The 18,980-nt window shown below is 42.4% G+C and overlaps 1 protein-coding gene across 1 annotated transcript in view; it reads left to right on the top strand.

Moving 5' to 3' along the window:
• The first annotated feature begins 1,388 nt into the window (after nucleotides 1-1,388).
• The window catches only part of LOC140728921 (15-hydroxyprostaglandin dehydrogenase [NAD(+)]-like), an 80,518-nt gene continuing 62,926 nt past the window's right edge, over nucleotides 1,389-18,980 (top strand). The window contains exon 1 of the mRNA XM_073048023.1: nucleotides 1,389-1,541. Coding sequence (XP_072904124.1) covers nucleotides 1,449-1,541 — 93 coding nt within the window. The 5' untranslated portion in view covers nucleotides 1,389-1,448. The remainder of the gene's footprint in view (nucleotides 1,542-18,980) is intronic.

The raw sequence follows: 18,980 nt of genomic DNA, 5'->3' as shown, positions 1-18,980 counted from the left end.
CCAGGATCCCTGCGGCCCGCCATGAGGAATCTGCCCACCTGCCCGGAACTCTGGGATCCTCCTGCCCACCTCGTCTGAACTCTTAGATCCAGCCCTGCCTGCATTAACCCTTAAATGCCATGGCATCCCCATCCTGTCCTCCCCCTAGTACTTCAGTGTCTGCGTCCTGCGTTTGGGTCCATCCGGCCCCCGTTCCTGACACAGATACAGTGGAGTCGAAGAAACTGAGAAAAGGGAACAACATTTTTAAAGGAGGTAGGGTGGGATGAGGTATAGTTGAGATAACCATGGAAGTTAGTAGGTTTATAAATGATGACGTTTGACAGTTTGTCTCCAGAGATGGCGACGGAGAGATCGAGAAAGGGGAGGGAAGTGTCAGAGGTGGACCCTCATACCTTTTTATTCTGGCATCCATCCCCCTTCCTTCTCAGTCCTGAAGAAGGCCTCGGCCCAAAACATCAACTCTTTATTTTTTTCCATTAATGCTGCCTGACCTGCTGAGTTCTTCCAGCATTTTGTGGGTGTTGCTTTACTTTATGTTGCCAGTTTTCCTAAGGCAGTGGGAATTGTAGACAGAGCCAGTAGAGGAGAGGCTGGCTTTTGTGATAGACTGTGTTTACAACTCACTGCAGTTTCTTGCAGGCTCGTGCAGTGCAACTGTCATCCCAAGCTGTGATGCATCTGGGTGGGATGATTTCTACAGTGCATCTGTAAAATTTGTTTAACACACACAAAATGCTGGAGGAACTCAGCAGGCCAGGCAGCATCTAGGAAAAGAGTACAGTCGACGTTACGGGCCGAGACCCTTCAGCCTGAAACGTCGACTGTACTCTTTTCCTAGATGCTGCCTGGCCTGCTGTGTCCCTCCAACATTTTGTGTGTGTTGCTCAGATTTCCAGCATCTGCAGATTTTCTCTTGTTTGTAAAATTTGGTTAAGGTTTTTGGGAACATGTTGAACCTTCATAGCCTTATGAGGAAATAGAGGAGAGCCAAGAATATACTACAGTGCTTTTACCATGAGGAAGTATTATAAATTGCAGAGCAGTTGGATGAATAGGCAAGTTCATTCTGTTTATTCAGAGGGTCACTGGAGTGTAGAAATACAAAAGAAAAGAGTTCAAGCAAAGTAATGTAGCACTCTAGTGAGTCAAGGCTGCTTCAAAGCTCAGGCGTGCTCAAACAATCACTGTTTTAGATCCTTGTCCATTAAGAAGTGTCACTTTAATTTGAGAGAGTTAGAATTGTCAAACAGCTCGAAATTGTTTTGGGATGTGACTGTATTACTTCTTGAAGCCGCAAATGTTTGAAGGCGTTTCCCTGGCTAGTGGCCAGTGAGTGAAGATTTAAAGAGCAGTAGGAGGTGCTTTTTCCTTGTCAGTCTACAGGCAGGTGCAAAAAGAAAGTACAGGCAGAGGGCTGAGCATCGAGAGAGACAACTGCAACCGAAATGAATCTGAAGAACACCGTGGGCTTAATAACAGGGGCATCCCAAGGATTGGGGAAGGCCATTGCAGAAGCCTTGTTAAAAAGAGGAGCAAAGGTAACGTGATCTCTTTTGCATCCTGGAAGGGTCAGTGTTGAACTGGCCAGGAAATGAATGAAATTTGCAGGGGGTGGGAGGTGCGACAACTTTGCTTGTCACAAGCCGGTAATGAACAAACAGACCGGGGACTTGTTTACAAGTTCAAGATTTAAGCAAATATTTTTCTCTACAGCTTGGCATTCAACTTAAAGTGGGAGTAATTGTGAGACACAGTTTAAAAAAATAGATTCTGCCTTTTCCATCTGAATGTTTTTAATAGTTTTTTTTATTTTTAACTACTTCTGATTCAAAAAGGGATGTTAGGGACTATGATTCAGAGGAAGAGGATAGAGGGGTTAGAAACATAGAAAACCTACAGCACAATACAGGCCCTTCAGCCCACAAAGCTGTGCTGAACATGTCCTTAACATAGAAGTTACCTAGGGTTACTCATAGCCCTCTATTTTTCTAAGCTCCACGTACCTGTCCAGGAGTCTGTTAAAAGACCCTATCGTATCCGCCTCCACCACTGTCACCAGCAGCCCATTCCACGCACAATATTCATTTATTGAGTTACAGCATGGATCAGGCCCTTCTGGCCCTCTTGAGCCACAAAGCCCAGCAATCCCCCGATTTAACCCTAGCCTAATCATGATGTACAATAACCAACTTACCTACCAACCTGTACGTCTTTGTATTGTGGGAGGAAACCAGAGCACCCAGAGGAAACCCACGTGAGAAAATACAAACTCCTTACAGGCAGCAGTGGGAATTGAACCCAGGTCACTGGCGTTTTACTTTACTTTATTGTCACCAAACAATTGATAGTAGAGCGTACAATTTGATTCTGCGCTTCGCACTCCCTGAAATGCAAATCAAATTAAATATAATAAAATTTAAATTATAAATCATAATTAGAAAATAGAAAAGGGAAAGTAAGGTAGTGCAAGTCAGGTCCGGATATCTGGAAGGTACGGCCCAGATCCGGGTCAGGATCCGTCCAGCAGTCTTATCACAGTTGGAAAGAAGCTGTTCCCAAATCTGGTCGTACGAGTCTTCAAGCTCCTGAACCTTCTCCTGGAGGGAAAAGGGACAAAAAGTGTGTTTGCTGGGTGGGTTGTGTCCTTGATTATCCTGGCAGCACTGCTCCAACAGCGTGCGGTGTAAAGTGAGTCCAAGGATGGAAGATTGGTTTGTGTGATGTGCTGGGCTATGTTCACGATCTTCTGCAGCTTCTTCCGGTCTTGACAGGACAACTTCCATACCAGATTGTGATACACCCTAGAAGAATGCTTTCTATGGTGCACCTATAAAAATTAGTGAGGGTTTTAAGAGACAGGCCAAATTTCTTCAGCTTTCTCAGGAAGTAAAGGCGCTGGTGGGCCTTCTTGGCAGTGGACTCTGCTTGGTTAGACCAAGTCAGGTCATTTGTGATATTCACCCCGAAGAACTTAAAGCTTTTGACCTGTTCCACTTGCGCACTACCGATGTAGATGGGGTCATGTGGTCCACTACTCCTTCTGAAGTCAACAACCAATTCCTTCGTCTTGCTGAAATCTTGCTCTAATCACTAAGCTACTGTATCACCCCAAACTTTCTATTTGTGACATCGCGTCAGCACACAAAAAAATTCATATTTCTTAGGTTTTTGCATTTTGGAATTTCAGATAAGGGGTACTCAACCTGCATAAGTTCAAATGATAAATAAATTGTAATCAAAAGTTTCATTCACAAGCAAGTCTGGTGGATAATCTACTCTGGAGCCCATATACCTGGTCATTATGCCTTAATTCGGGACAATAGCAATCAGACTGGTGTTCAGGTACCCCTGGACTAACACTCAACAACCTAACAAAGTGAGCATTGATTAGTCCATAGAAAGTGTGCCTGGGACCTATTAATTGAAAACAAATGAATAGCAAATAAAGACTGCAGTTACTTTGCATCTGTCTTTACACAACAGACACGTGAAACCTTCAAAAACTACCGTAAAATATGAATTAAGAGGGAAGTTGGAACATACAAAAATTAGTCACCGGGGCAGGATACTGAGCAAACTGTTAGATCTGTGGCTCAAAAGTATCATGTTCCTAACGGAGTTCATCGAAACATCATGGCTTGTTGATGCATTTCAGCATAACTCAACCTCAACACAACCAAAGTAGCTGATGGAAGGGTTGATCAGTTTGTACCCGTGAGCTGATAAATTTCCAGTCGCTAACGGACTCCATCCAACAGAGGTGGCTCGCGGGTAGATGATACAAGGGTGTTAATTTTTTTTAGTTCTGTAGATTAAGGCAAGGCTCCAATGGATCAGAAAAGAGCAAATAAAACCCTTTTATCAGAAAAGGGAAGAACACGGGATGTAGGAACTACAAGTCAGTTGGCTTTACATACATATGTTGGAGTTAAAGTACTGGAAGCTATTACAAATGACATTATAACATAGGAACAGAAAACGAGGCAATCCAAGCAAAGTAAACATAGTATTATGAAAAGATAATAATGTTAGATAGTTGTGAACCTCCTCTGGACCCTCTCCAATGCCAGCACATCTTTTTGTAGATAAGAAGCCCAGAACTGTTCACAATACTCAAGGTGAGGCCTCACCAGGGCCTTATAAAGCCTCAGCATCACATCCCTGCTCTTGTATTCTAGACCTCTTGAAATGAATGCTGACATTGTATTTGCCTTACTCACCACTGACTCTATCTACAAGCTAACCTTTAGGGTGTACTGCATGACGACTCCCAAGTCCCTTTAGATTTTTGAATTTTCTCCCCATTTAGAAAATGACCTGCACTTTTATTTCTTCTACCAAAGTGCATAACCATGCATTTTCCAACATTGTATTTCATTTACCACTTTCTTGCCCATTCTCCTGATCTGTCTAAGACCTTCTGCAGCCTTCCTGTTTCCTCAACACTACCTGCCCCTCCACCAATCTTCATATCATCTGCAAAAGTGGCAATAAAGCCATCTATTCCATCATCTAAATCATTGATATACAGCATAAAAAGAAGTGGTCCCAACACCAACCCCTGCAGAACACCACTAGTCACTGGCAGCCAACCAGAAAAGGATCCGTTTATTCCCACTTGCTACCTCCTACCAATCAGCCAATGCTCTAACCATGCCAAAACCTTTCCTGTAATACCATGGGCTGATAACTTGGTAAGTAGCCTCATGAGTGGCATCTTGTCAAAGGCCTTCTGAAAGTCCAACTATACAACATCCACTGCATCCTTTTAATTATTCTACTTGTAATCTCCTCAAAGACTTCCAAGAGATTCGTCAGGCAGGATTTTCCCTGAAGGAAACCATGCTGACTTTGTACCACCTTGCCCTGTGTAACCAAGTATTCCATAACCTCATCCTGAACAGTTGATTCCAAACTTCCCAACCACTGAAGTCAGGCCAACTGGTCTATAAATTCCTTTCAACTGCCTTCCTCCTTTCTTAAAGAGTGGAGTGACATTTGCAATTTTCCAGTCCTCTGGCACCATGCCAGAGTCCAATGATTTTTGAAAGCTCATTTGTAATGCCTTCACAATCTCTACTGTTGTGTCTTTCAGAACCCTAGTGTGCAGTTCATCTGGTCTGGGTGACTTATGTGCCTTCATGTCTTTCAACTTTTTGAGCACCTTCTGTCTTGTAATAGTAACTGCACCCACTTCTCTTCCTTCACACATTTCAACATCAGGCACATCTCCACAGTGAAGACTGATCTAAAATACTAATTTAATTCATCTGCCATCACCTTGTCCTCTGTTATTATTTCTTTGGCCTCATTTTCTAATGGTCCTATATCTACTCTCATCTCTCTTTTATTTTTTACATACTTGAAAAAGCTTTTCCTATCCACTTTGATATTATTTGTTAGCTTGCTTTCATATTTCATCTTTACCATCCTAATGATTCTTTTAGTTGCTCTCTGTAGGTTTTTAAAAGTTTCCCAACCCCCTGTCTTACCACTAATTTTTGCATTGTTGAATGGTCCTCTCTCTTCTGCTTTTACATTAGCTTTGACTTCCCTTGTCCGCCATGGCTGTACTATTTTGTCATTTGATTATTTCTGTGTTTTTGGAATACATCTCTCCTGTACCTTCCTCATTTCCCCCAGAAAATCACGCCATTGCTGCTCTGCTGACATCCCTGCCAGCAGCTCCTTCCAATTTACTTTGGCCAACTCCTCTCTCATACCACTGTAATTTCCCTTACTCCACTGAAATACTGCTACGTCAGACTCTGCTCTTTTTCTGTCAAATTTCAAGTTGAACTCAATTATATTGCGATCATTGTCTCCTAAGGGTTCTTTAACCTTAAGCTCTCTAATCACCTCCGGTTCATTGCATAACACCCAATCCAGTATAGCTGATCCCCTAGTAGGCTCAACGACAAACTGCTCTAAAAAGCCATTTCATAGGCATTCAACAAACTCTGTCTCTTGAGATCCATTACCAACCTGATTTTCCCAATTGACCTGCATGTTGAAATCTCCCATGACCATCATAACATTGCCCTTTTGATACACCTTTTCTATTTCCTGTGTAATCTGAGGTCCACATCCCAGCTACGGTTGGGAGGCCTGTATATAACTGCCATCAGGGTCCTTTTACCATTGCAGTTTCTTAACTCAACCCACAATGATTCAACATCTTCCGATCCTATGTCACATCTTTCTACTGATCTGATGCCATTCTTTACCAGCAGAACCATGCCACCCCCCCTCCCCGCCTAACTTCCTATTCCTCCAATACAACATATAACCTTGGACGTTCAGCTCCCAACTACAACCATCCTTCAGCCACGAGTCACCTTATTTCTTAAATTCCATGCTTTGGGATATAACATTTTGAGTACCATATTTGCTACCTTTATGATTTTGTATCCCTAAATCACTGATACTCACCCTGCTGGCTGCAATTTTGTCCTTCCTGTAGGTCTGACAGTTGGTGATTTGTTTTAAGACTCTTGAACAGGTTTCTTGTATGTTACAGATGAACTTTGGAGACCATAGTCTACTCTAATGTGACCTTATGTACTGAACTTTCTCTGTAACTGTAAAACTATATTCTGCATTCCATTGTTGTCTTTCCTTCTACTGCCACAGTGTACTTATGTTTAGAAACAATCAGTATGGAAGGCTTACAGAACTAACTTTTTCACTGGGTGTCAGCATATGTGACAATAATAAACTATACACCAAAAACATATGTTAATTGGTAAAAGGCATTTGGTAAGGCTATGAGGAAAATAAAATTTAGCAGCAGGTAAAATATTGGTGCAGATAGACAATTTGGCTGATTAAAAGGAAAATGACTTCGCCTGTGGAAGGCAAGTCGCTGGGTATTAAGAGATTCTTGATTAGTCAGGGTGTCATAGTTACGTGGAGAAGACAGGAGAAAGGGGTTGAGAAGGATATTAAATCAGCCAGATTTAATTGCGGAGAAGCCATGATGGAACTGTGGAACAGACATGATGGCCTAATTCTGTTCTGTCTGGAAAAAGTGAACAGCAATATATAGAATTTTTATGGTAATTAGATGCAGATTCATTTACTTGTCACATGTACATCAAAACATACAGTGAAATAAATCTTAAAGTTCAAATTCAAATTTCAAGGTACATTTATTATACATTAGACGCCCTTGAGATTCATCTCCTTTAGTGCTAACTACCTTCACAACCTAAGGATGTACTGGGGGCTGCCCGCAAGTATTGCCACACATTAAGGAATCAACGTAGCATGTCCACCATGTTCAGCAGAACAGCACACAAAACAACAACAGTAGAACAAGCCCTTTTCCGCTCTCCCACCCTCCTACTCACTGGCACAAACTGTCCGCCAAACCCAGGACATCTGACCACAGATGCCCTTTGCCCCGCATCCACATCACCGGCCTTCAAACGCAGAGCACAGAGGGGAGCCTTAAGCTCCAGCCTGTCTTCTAATACCCCCACATCCTTGTCCCTAAACCCTAACCTGTCACTCTGACTCTTCAATCATCCCTGCGAACCTTAAAAACAACTATGTCTGAGCCACAACCTCAATGAAACTGCGGCTTGGTGCCATTTTGACCAGACTGGACTGCCATAGGGATGAGTTCTAGGGCCCCAAATTTTACAATTTATGTCAATAATGGATGAAGGTGAGAAGGTATGGTTGTTACTTTTTTCTGATAACACAAAGGTACAGTAGTTAGAAATGTAAATTGTGAAGGAGGTACAAGATGGCTACAAGGGGATACAAAGGGGATACAAATAGGTAAGTGAATGGGGAAGGAAGTAGAAACTGGTGTATAATATTGGAAAGTGTAGAAATAGAGATTTCCACAGAATATTTAGAATAAATGGAAAAAGAAGTAATGGAAATAGAAATAATGAGATGCAGAAGGAAAGATTCTCCAAGAGGACCACAACTCCATTGTAGAGTTTGGAGGCTTGCATACCTAAATGTCCTGGAGAGCTGCACTGGCTGGAGTCAGGGCCTTGTGCTTTGGTTCTTGGTAGGCTCACCCATGCCAAACAGGTCAAAGGGTAGAGGCCAGACTAAGAGTGGTCCACCAGTCCTCCAGGTTTGGGAGTACAACTCAGGGCTAACAATCCAGACTGGTAAAAACAAAACTGTATGGGAGCAGCAATGAAGAATCCTTCTACAACTGTGGGCGACCATATGAACAGACAGAAATGGAGGACCACCTTTGCTGCCCTAAACACCAGTGGCATAACAGGCAGTAAGTAAGTAAGAGAAATTACATCAGTGTTGAAGTGCACAATCTAGAAAAGGCTAATATGCAAGTACTGCGAGAAATAGCAAAGTTAACAGAATGTTAATTGCTTGGAGAACTGAACTCAAAAGTGGGAAGGTTATCATTTCTTTATATAAGTTGTCGTGAGTTCACATCTGAAGTACCATGCATAGCTTTGGTCTTATTTAAGGAAGGATGTTAATACATTGAAAGTAATTTAGAAAAACTTAACTCAGCTGTTACTTAAAGTGATTGTCTAATGAGTAAAGGTTAGATAAAACAGATGGACAGATCTGAGCAGATGAAAGATCTCAGTCTGCAATGCCAACTACTTATTCCACTGCATAAATGCTGCCTTTTGAGTTACTCCAGCATTTTGTATGTGCCACACAAGACTTCCAGCAACTGCAGAGTCTCTCATATGTATGATAGACCAGTTTATCAATTGGAGTTTAGAAGAGATGTGACATTATGGAAACTTAACAGATCCTGGCTGCTTTGATGGTGGATTTGGAAAGAACATTTCCAAACACCTATTGTAGTAAGACCTTTGACGAGGTTTCTCATCGGACGTCAATCCAGTAGATTAAGATGCATGGGATCCATGGTGAAATGGCCATTTGGATTCAGAACTGGCTTGCCCATAGAAGACAGAGGGTATTAATCAAAGGGAATTATTCTAGCAGGAGGTCTGTGATTAGTGGTATTCTTCAGGGATCTGTACTGGGACCTCTGCTGTTTGTGATGTATATATACAGTATGACCTGGGTGAAAATGTAGATGGGTAGGTTAGTAAGTTTGCAGATGATACCAAGATTGGTGAAATGGCAGATGGAGTTTAACCCAGCCAAATGTAAAATGTTGCACCTTGGTGGATAGGTCAAATGTAAGAAGACAGTATGCTGCTAAGGGCAAGACCATTATTGGTGTGGAAGAGCAGAGGGATCTTGGGGTCCAAGTTCATAGCTCCTTGAAGGTGTCTACACAGGTTGACAGGATGGTTAAGAAAGCATATAGCATGCTTGCATTTATTAGTTGGGGCATTAAGTTCAAACGTCAGGAAGTTATGCTGCAGCTTTATAAAACTTGAGTTAGGCTATCTGAGTATTGTATGCAGTTTTGGTCACCACATTACAGGAAGGATGTTGAGGCTTTGGAGAGGGTGCAGAAGAGGTTTCCCAGGATGCCTCTTGGATTAGAGGGCGTGTGCTACAATGAGAGGCTGGACAAACTTGCGTTATTTTCTCTGGAGTGGCGAAGGCTGAGAGGAGATCTGATAGAGGTTTATAACATTATGAGAGGCATAGACAGACAGTATCTGTTTCCCAGGATTGAAATGTCTAATACCAGAGTATTAGAACTGAAAGCGTTAAGTGAAAGTGGGCAATTGCAAAGGAGATATGAGGGGCAAGTTTCTTTACACAGAGTGGTGGGTGCCTGAGGTGGTAGTAGAAGCAGAAACATTAGGGACTTTTAAGAGGTGTTCAGAATGTGAGAAAAATGGAAGGATATGGACATTGCGTAGGCAGAAGAGATTAGTTTAGTTAGCAATTTGATTACTAATTTAAATGTTTCAGTACAACATTGTGGGCCAGAAGGTCTGTTCCTGCACTGTACTGTTTTATGTTCTATGTTCATTTCCTCTTGGGGAACATTATGGTTTAAAAATAACTTATTTTTTCTCTCGGAGTTTGCTGAGTCTCTCCTCACTGTGTGGCAGAAGCAGAATGTTTTTAACACTTGTTAATACCCATGTAGATTAATAATTGGTAACAAGTGGGTGAAGGGTTTTCTTCAGCTACAAAGCAATATGGAACAGAGTTTATAGTTGGATTGCCTATGTTGTCATTAGATAGCAGAGCAGGTCTGAAGATCCAGAGGACCTATTCCTCCTCCTAATATGTAACATACATTGGTATATTCACCTTGAATAATAGAGCACAGAAATAGGACCATGTGCTAACCATGAAGCCAATCAAAACTAGTTCCAGCTGCCTGCGTGACATTAGCCAGACCTACATCACAGTCACACAGTGGACAAACATGCCTCATTTTCTGTTTAACTTCAGTTTACTGGCACAGCCAGACAATCATTTTGAAATTCATATATTTAGCACATGCACATCAAAACATACAGTCGAGTACATTGTTTGCATTAACAGCCAGCACAGGCTAAGAAAGATTTGAGGGGAGCCTACAAGTCTCACCAAACATTCCAGCGGCAACATAGCATGTATGCAATGTTCAGGAGAACCATCCCGTCTGCACCAATTGTAATTCCACAGTCAAATTCACCTAGACCACATCTCTTCCCCATCCTGAATTCAATCGAATTTATGTTAATACGTATATCCTTCATATACATGTGGAGTAAAAATCTTTATGTTATGTCTCCGTCTAAATGTGCAATGTGACGGGGACATAACGTAATTTATAAGGAATAGTATGTACAACAGGACAGTCAATATAACATAGAAATACAATTGAATCAGCATGAATTAATCAGTCTGATGGCCTGGTGGAAGAAACTGTCTCGAAGCCTGTTGGTCCTGGCTTTTATGTTGTGGTACTGTTTTCCAGATGGTAACTGCTGGAACAGTTTGTGGTTGGAGTGTCTCGGGTCCCCAATGATCCTTTTGGGCCCTTTTTACACACCTGTCTTTGTAAATGTCCTGAATACTGGGGAGTTCACACCTACAAATGTGCTGGGCTATCTGCACCACTCTCTCCAGAATACTCCAGATTGAGTGAAGTATTGTTCCCATACCAGGCAGTGATGCAGCCAGTCAGAATGCTCTTAGAAAGTTCTTAGGATTTGAGAGCCTGTACCAAACTTCTTCAACCATCTGAGGTGAAAGAGGTGCACATGTTTGGTCAGAACAACAACTGAACCTCTTGACCATGTCTGTGTGCTTTTATGCATTGAGTTTGCAGCCACATGATTGGTTGATTAGTTATTTGTATTAATGAGCAGATGTACCTTTGTAATAAAGAGGCTGCTGAGTGTATCTGGCGAATAAAGTTGCCTCTTGATCTTTGATCCTTGACAGAAACAGAGGTCATAACTGGCCCCGTGGCACTGGAGTAGTTCAACCAGCTGCCCCACTCTATTGCCCAGAGCAGTGTGGTGTGGAAGTGAAGGGTAATAGTTGGCCTTGCCAATGTAACGGCCAGTTCTCAACAAATTAAAAACAAAATGCTATGCTATTTTACCATTGAGTGGTTAGTGGTATCTTACTATAATAAATGTTTGGCCACAATGTTGTGCCAGCATTTTAACATGCTCCAAAATCAATCTCACCCTTCCTTTGTACATAGCCCTCCATTTTTCTATCATCCATGTTCCAATTTAAGAGCATCTTAAATGCCCCTAATGTATTTGCTTCTACCACCACCCCTGGCAGGACATTCCATGCACTCACCACTCTCTGTACAGAATGTATCCCTGATATCCCCCTCTGTAATTTCCTCCAATCATATTAAAATTATGCTTCCTTGTATTAGCCATTTCTGCCCTCGCAAATAGTCTCTGACTATCCACTGTATCTGTGCCTGTTATCTTGTACATTTCTATCAAGTCACCACTCATTTTCTTTCACTTCAAACAGAAAATCCTTATCTCACTCAATCTATCTTCATTAGACATGCACCATTTCTAAAGCTTCCATATCCTTCCTATCATGAGGTGACCAGAACTGAACACAAAATTCCAAGCAGGGTCTTATAAAGGTTTTACAGAACTGCAACGTTACTTTATGACTCTTAAACTTAATACCCCAAATAATGAAGGTCAACATACTATACACCTTCTGAATAACCCTACAGAATTGCGTGGCAACTTTGAGAGATGTGGACCCCAAGATCCCTCTGTTCCTCCACACTGCTAAGAATCCTGCCGTAAGCACCATATTCTACCTTCAAATTCAACCTGCTAAAATGAATCAATTCACAATTTTCCGGGTTGAACTCCATCTGCCACTACTCAGCCCAACTCTGCATCCTGTAACATCTGCCTTAAATATTTGTAACAATTTGGCCTCCACAGCCGCCTGTGGCAACAAATTCCATAGATCACCACTCCGAGGAATTCACCACACTAATGTCCCCTTACAACCTAGAGCAATCCTCATCGAGGCCAGGGGTTCCCAAGGTCCATGGCCTAAAAAAAGGTTAGGAACCCCTGATCTACACTAATCTCATTTCATTCTCACCTCCCCAAAGACCTGCACACAAGTTGCGATTCAATGTGCCAATTAATCTCCTACTCACAGGTCTTTGGGAAGGGGAAGGGAACCGGATCAGTTGGAAGAAACCCACACAGTCAGAGGGAGAGCGTGCAAGTTCCAGAGGTCAACCTGATGTTGGCTGAAAATATTTCATCAACTTCTATTTCTTGTTGGCATGCTTCTGAGCATGTCTACCTGGAGTGTGTGTAACACTGGGGCTGGTAATTGGCTTATTATTGTCACATGTACCGAGATAGAGTGAAAAATGTTGTTTTGAATGCCATCCATACAGAGCATTTCATCACATCAGTACACCAAGGTGATACAGAGGATAAGGCAGTAACAGAGTGTAGAATATAACATTACCGTTACAGCGATGATGCAGTGTGTAGGTAGACAATAAGGTGCAAGGGCCATGACAAGATAAATTATGAGGTCAAGGGTCAAAGGGCACAATTTTTGTACGACAGGTCCCTTCAAGAGTTTTATAACAGTAGGATGGAAGCTGTCCTTGAGCCTGGTGGTGCATGTTTCTAAGATTTTGTATCTTCTGGGTGACAGGGTGGGGTGTGGGAGGGCGAAGCTGTTTGAGGGAGGCAGCATGGTAGCATAATGGTTAGCATGCTGCTTTACAATATAGATGACCCGGGTTCATTTCCCGCCACTGCCTGTAAGGAGTTTGCACATTCTCTCCATGACCATGTGGGTTTTCTCCGGGTGCTTCAGTTTCCTCCCACAATCCAAAAGGCGTACCGTTTAGTAGGTCAGTTGGTCATTGTAAGTCATCCCATGATTAGGTTCGCATTAAATTGGGGAATTACTGGGCAGCACAGCTCAAAGGGCCAGAGGGGCCTACTTGGTGTTGTATCTCTATAAATAAATAAGATTAAATTATGCTAGCTGCTTTTCGAAGGCAGCGGAAAGTGTGGACAGAGTCTATGGAAGGGAAGCTGGTGTTCATGATAGATTGAACTACATCGATAATCTCTGGAATTTCTTACGGTCTTGGCTAGAGCAGTTGATTGATTTACCAACCTCTGCATCCAGGTAGGATACTTTCATTGCTGCATCGATAAAAGTTGTTGAGGGTCAACTGGAATGTGCCGAGTTTCCTTATCCTTCTGAGGAAGTAGAGCTGCTCGTGTGTTTTCCTGGCCATAGTGTCTACCTGTTGGGCCTGAACAAGCTATTATACTTCAAACTCGAAGTTCTCAACTATCTTCACCTCAGCAGCAATGATGCATACAGAGGTGTGTGTTCTGCCCTGCTTCCTGAAGTCAATGACCGGCCGCATTGAGTGAAAGGTTGTCATCATGGCACTCTGTCATGAGGCTCACTATCTCCTGTTGGTATTTGAGACCAGGCCCAGCATAGAGATGTGATTTGCAAACTTATAGAATGAATTAGAGTAGAATTTGTAGAGGGAGTTGAGTAGGGGACTGAGGATGTGGCCCTGTGGACCACCAGTGTTGAGGATAATTATGGCAGAGAAGTTGCTGCCTGTCCTTACAGACTGCTGTCTGTTGGTCAGGAAGTCAAGTCAAGAGAGGTGCTGAATCTCATGTCTGGAGTTTGTGGATGAGTTTGTTTGGAATAGTATTGAAGGCAAAGTTAGAGTTAATAAATAAAAGTCTTGCAATGATGCCTTTGTTAGAGGTGTATAGGGTCAGAGAAACTGCCGTGAACATGTTGTTACAGTCGGCAAATTGCAGTAGGTTAGGGTTGCCTGGGAGACGGGAGTTGATGCGTGTCATGACCAGACTCTCAAATCATTTCACAATGATAGATTTTAAAAAAATTTATTGAGATACAGCACGGAAAGGCCCTTCTGGACCTTCAAGCCACGTCAGCCATCAACCCCTGATTTAACCCTAACCTAATTACAGAACAATTCATAATGACACTTAACCTACCAACCGGTTCATCTTTGGACTGTGGGAGGAAACCAGAGCACCCGGAGGAAACCCATGTAGATACAAGGAGAATGTATGAACCCCTTATAGACAATGATGGGAATTGAACCCTTGATCCTTATACTGTAAAGCATTATGCTAACTACTACGCTACCTTGCCATCCCTCAGAGCCATTGTGGGGGGAGCAGGGGGTGGGTAGTCATTGAGGCGTGTGACTTTATTTTACTTTGGCACTGGGATGACCATGGTCTTCTTAAAGCAAGTGGGAACCTCATATTGGACAAGAGAGAGGATAAAAATGTCTTCAAAACTCCCTCACTCCAACAACTGATCTGAACAGGTTCAAAATATTCCACCCAAGTGGGACTTTGCAGATGCCAGAACCTGAAGCAACAATCCGCTGGAGGAAGACAGAGAGTCAAGCAGTATTTGTAGAAGCAAAAGAATCATCGATGTTTCAGGTCTAAACACTGCAACAGGACTGAATGTGGAGAGGTGAAATGGCCAGTATAAAGACGAGGAGTCTGAGATGACAGTTGGACCAAAGAAGGGTGAAAGATGACAGATATACTGTGACAGGTAGAGGTAGGAGAAGTTTTAAAGTTCAAAGTAAACTTGCAATCAAAGTATATGTCATCGAACACTTTGAACTTTTGAGAATGGTGTAGTTGGGAGATGGGTGAATTGTGGATGGAGGCAAAGAAAACAAAAATGAGAGACAGATGTTAGAAGGTGGGGGGAGGGAAATGTGAAGATGGGAGACAGCTATTGGAGGGACGTAAGCAGGAACATAAAACACTACCGGTGTGGATTCTGATTAGTAAAGGAGGTGATAATGAGACTCTTTAAGGGAAACCTGAATGGCAGGTGGAACCAGAATTAGATCAGGAAGTAGACACAAAAGATCCTGCAGGAGCTGGAAATTTTCAACAACATGCACAGATGCCTGACGCATCCAGGCAGCATCTGTGGAAGAGAATGAACGGTCGACATTTTGAGTCCAAAGGGAACTGGAAAACAGTCTTAGAGTTACCTGCTCATTCCAAGCATGACACAGCTCCCACAAAGGATGGTCATCCCCTGGCAGTCCAGAGCCCGTGACAAAATAAAGAGGTGGTGTCAATCAAAATACGTTGCAGTTGTACATGATGTTGCTAGGGCCACACCTGGAACACTTGTATGGACTTGGTTACCCTTTTGGTGGAAAAACGTAATTAACCTGACAAGAATGCAAAGAAAGCTTACAAGGTGATCAAGTCAGGTCTCGTCGGGACAAGTTTATTGTCATGTGAGCACGTACTGAGAAGTATATGTGCAATGAAAATCTCGCTTGGAACAGCATCACATGAATGTAGGTGCATACAACACACAGAAAATAAAATACTGTAGATTTACAGTATTGGCAGGCTGAGTTATAGAGAGAGGGGTTCTGCAGGCATGACTTCCTTGATTCCTTGGAGTGTAGGAGATTGACCTTATAGAGCTGTATAAAGTCATGAGATACATAGATAGTGATGGAGCGCACTTAGTAATCGCGCACACACACACACACACACACACACCACCCCCACCCCCCCCCCCCCCATTGCCATTCTGCTGTCTTTGCATTTCAACGTCCTCCCCGGTATATTCTCATAATGATTCCTAAGCAGAGCTGATGCACTCAGGCTGGCTTAATGGTGCCTTTCCAACCATACCCAGCAGAATATCCCATTTCTTTAGTACTGGGGATGTGCAATTGTGTATTTGTTGTTTGTATATCGTATTTAAGGTAGATACTCTTGTTTATTTTGTAATATGATTGTAACTACATTGAGGGGTGCATCATAGTCTAATTCATGTGTAGTCTTCAGTTAACTTTGTGGATGATTAAGGATGGTATGTCCTGGTGCCTAATGAAATGGAGCTCTTCGCTCTCAGTAGGGAGAGAGATAGGGGCTGTCAGGAGATCACACTGGAAGAATAAGTATGAAGCTGTAATTGTGTTTTCCAGTAGATACCTTTTTGTAAATGTTGGCAGTTTTCTTTTCACTATTTTCACTCATTGTAGTAAGTTTGATTTTTGAAGCACTTAATAAACACCCTTCCATAAAGGGCTAAGCAACTCCAGCCAATTTTTCCTTGGGTCATAACCCAGTATCTGAAGGAGTCATATTACAATGAACATACCGGAAGGGTAAATAGTAATATTTCATCAGGAAATCATTAAATTAGGACAGACAACTGTAGAATTCTAAACTGGGTACAGAAATCATTTAAGGTGAACCTCAGCGACTTCTGCCTGATGGCTAATGAAACAAGGATAGCAACTAAATACTTTGTTAACTCTTGCTTATTCTGGCAAATCATCATCGCAATAGTCTGTAACTTCCCTTTGGACTTGGAGGCAATTCAATGTGGCAGAACTGAGGCAAGGCGAGGTGGCGGGTCCGTCACAAAGCACCTGGAAGAGCATGAAAGAGCAGGGTCCAGGCCCCAGAGCGTATCGACGGCCCTGAACACAATGTTCGACTGATATTTACAGGCCAAAATTGAGATGGTGAAGTCTGGCATATCCAAGTGGCAGAAGCCATTGTTCAGATGGAGATTTAAGCAGGGGGCCAGAATGAAAAGGTCAAGGTGTCAGGGTCCGAGGTGAGGTACTGGCCGATTAAGATCGCTGCTACATGACCTTTCCTCGTCTCAAGCTCTCTTTATGGACTTCACTTCGGAAACGTTATTTGCTTGTAGTTACTATTTTCATGATGTTCTTTGCATGTTGGGTGCTCGACAGTCTTTTAATTGGTTATTTTATTCTTTTATTTTCTTATGGGCATGATGTGGCTTTATTCTCTGCACATTGGGTGTTAGACAGTATTTTTTTCATAAATATGAGTTTTTTGGGGGTTTCTTTGTTTCTTGGCTGCCTGTTAGGAGTCAAATCTCAGGGTTGTTTTATGTAAACATATTTTGATAATGAACGTACTTCTAACTTTGAAATAGGAGGATCTTGTTAGAGATTGGTGAATTTTTTTTTTTAAGAACTGCAAATGAAACAGTAAAATGCTGGAACAATAGAGCAGGTCAGACAGGCTCTGTGGAAGGAGCAACAGAGACCATGTTTCAGGATGCAACACACACAAAATGCTGAAGGAAGTCAGCAGGTCAGGCGGCATCTGTGCGAAGGAATAAACAATCAATGCTTCAGGCTGAGACTCCTCACCAGGACTGGAAAGACAGTGAGATGAAGCCAGAATGAGAAGGTAGTGGGGAGGAGAAGGAGTACAAGCTGGCAGGTGATCGGTGAGACCAGCAAAGGGGGGGTCCAAGATACATTTCAGGATGGAGACCCTTCATCTGAAAATGCTCTAGATATTAAAACTCTGGTTAGACCTTCAGCTGGAAGATGGTTTTCAAAACTGTACGTTGAGGCACAGCGATTCAGAAACAGCTTCTTTTCCTCTACCATCTGATTTCTGAGTAGACATTGAACCCATGAACACTACCTCACTACTTTTCTATCCCTTTTTTTTCTCTATTTATTTAATTTGACTATTTAATTTTATATATATATATATGTAATCCTACTGTAATTCAGTTTTTTCTCTGTTATTATGTATTGCATTGTATTGCTGCTGCAAAGACAACAAATGTCACTACATATGCCGGTGAGCTTAAACCAGATTCTGATTCTGATTCTGAGAAGGATTTCAATGATTTATGAAGTTCATAAAGTCATAGAGATGTACAACACAGAAATGGGCCACGTCAGTACTGATCTTTTGGAACATCTACATTTATCTCATTTGTCTGTTGTAAGTTCATATCTTGCCTATTCAAATCCCTGCCTGAATGGAACATAGTGATTGTATCCGATTCCTTCAACTCAACTGGCAGCAAATTCCAGATATCAGACACTCTCTGGGTAGAAAAATAATTTTCCTGCTTGCCTTAAACCTCTCCTGCCTTGTTTTTGATAACCCCTACTATGGGAAAAGGTTTCTGATTAATGACCGTATCTATGGTTCTCATAATATGGTTCTCCTATTTGCATCTGGGGTTGAGCGGGTGAACAGCTTTAAGTTCCTCAGCATAAACATCACAGAGGATCTCACGTGGATCTCACATTCAAATTTATATACCTCCATCAGATCACCCCTCAGCCTTATCCATTCTGGGAAGTACATTCCCTGTCTGCCCAAACTCTTCGCACAATGAACATCCTGTAATACCAGGATGTGGTGAAAAAGATGGAGCTGGTATTTACAGATGAAGAAGTTTGGCGTGGGCCCCCAAATCCTAAGAATTTCCTACAGGGGTGCAATTGAGAGCATCCTGACTGGCTGCATCACTGCCTGGTATGGGAACTGTACTTCCCTCAATCGCAGGACCCTGCAGAGAGTGGTGCAGGCAGTCCAGCGCATCTGTAGATGTGAACTTCCCACTATTCAGGATGTTTACAAAGACAGGTGTGTAAAAAGGGCCAGAAGGATTATTAGGGACCCGAGTCACCCCAACCACATACTGTTCCAGCTGCTACCATCCGGGAAACGGTACAGCAGCATAAAAGCCAGGACCAACAGGCT

Source organism: Hemitrygon akajei, chromosome 6, assembly GCF_048418815.1.
Source record: "Hemitrygon akajei chromosome 6, sHemAka1.3, whole genome shotgun sequence".
NCBI classification, from domain to species: Eukaryota; Metazoa; Chordata; class Chondrichthyes; order Myliobatiformes; family Dasyatidae; genus Hemitrygon; species Hemitrygon akajei.
The sequence above is the reverse complement of the archived record's forward strand: the minus strand, read 5'-3'. Positions and strand labels throughout refer to the sequence as shown.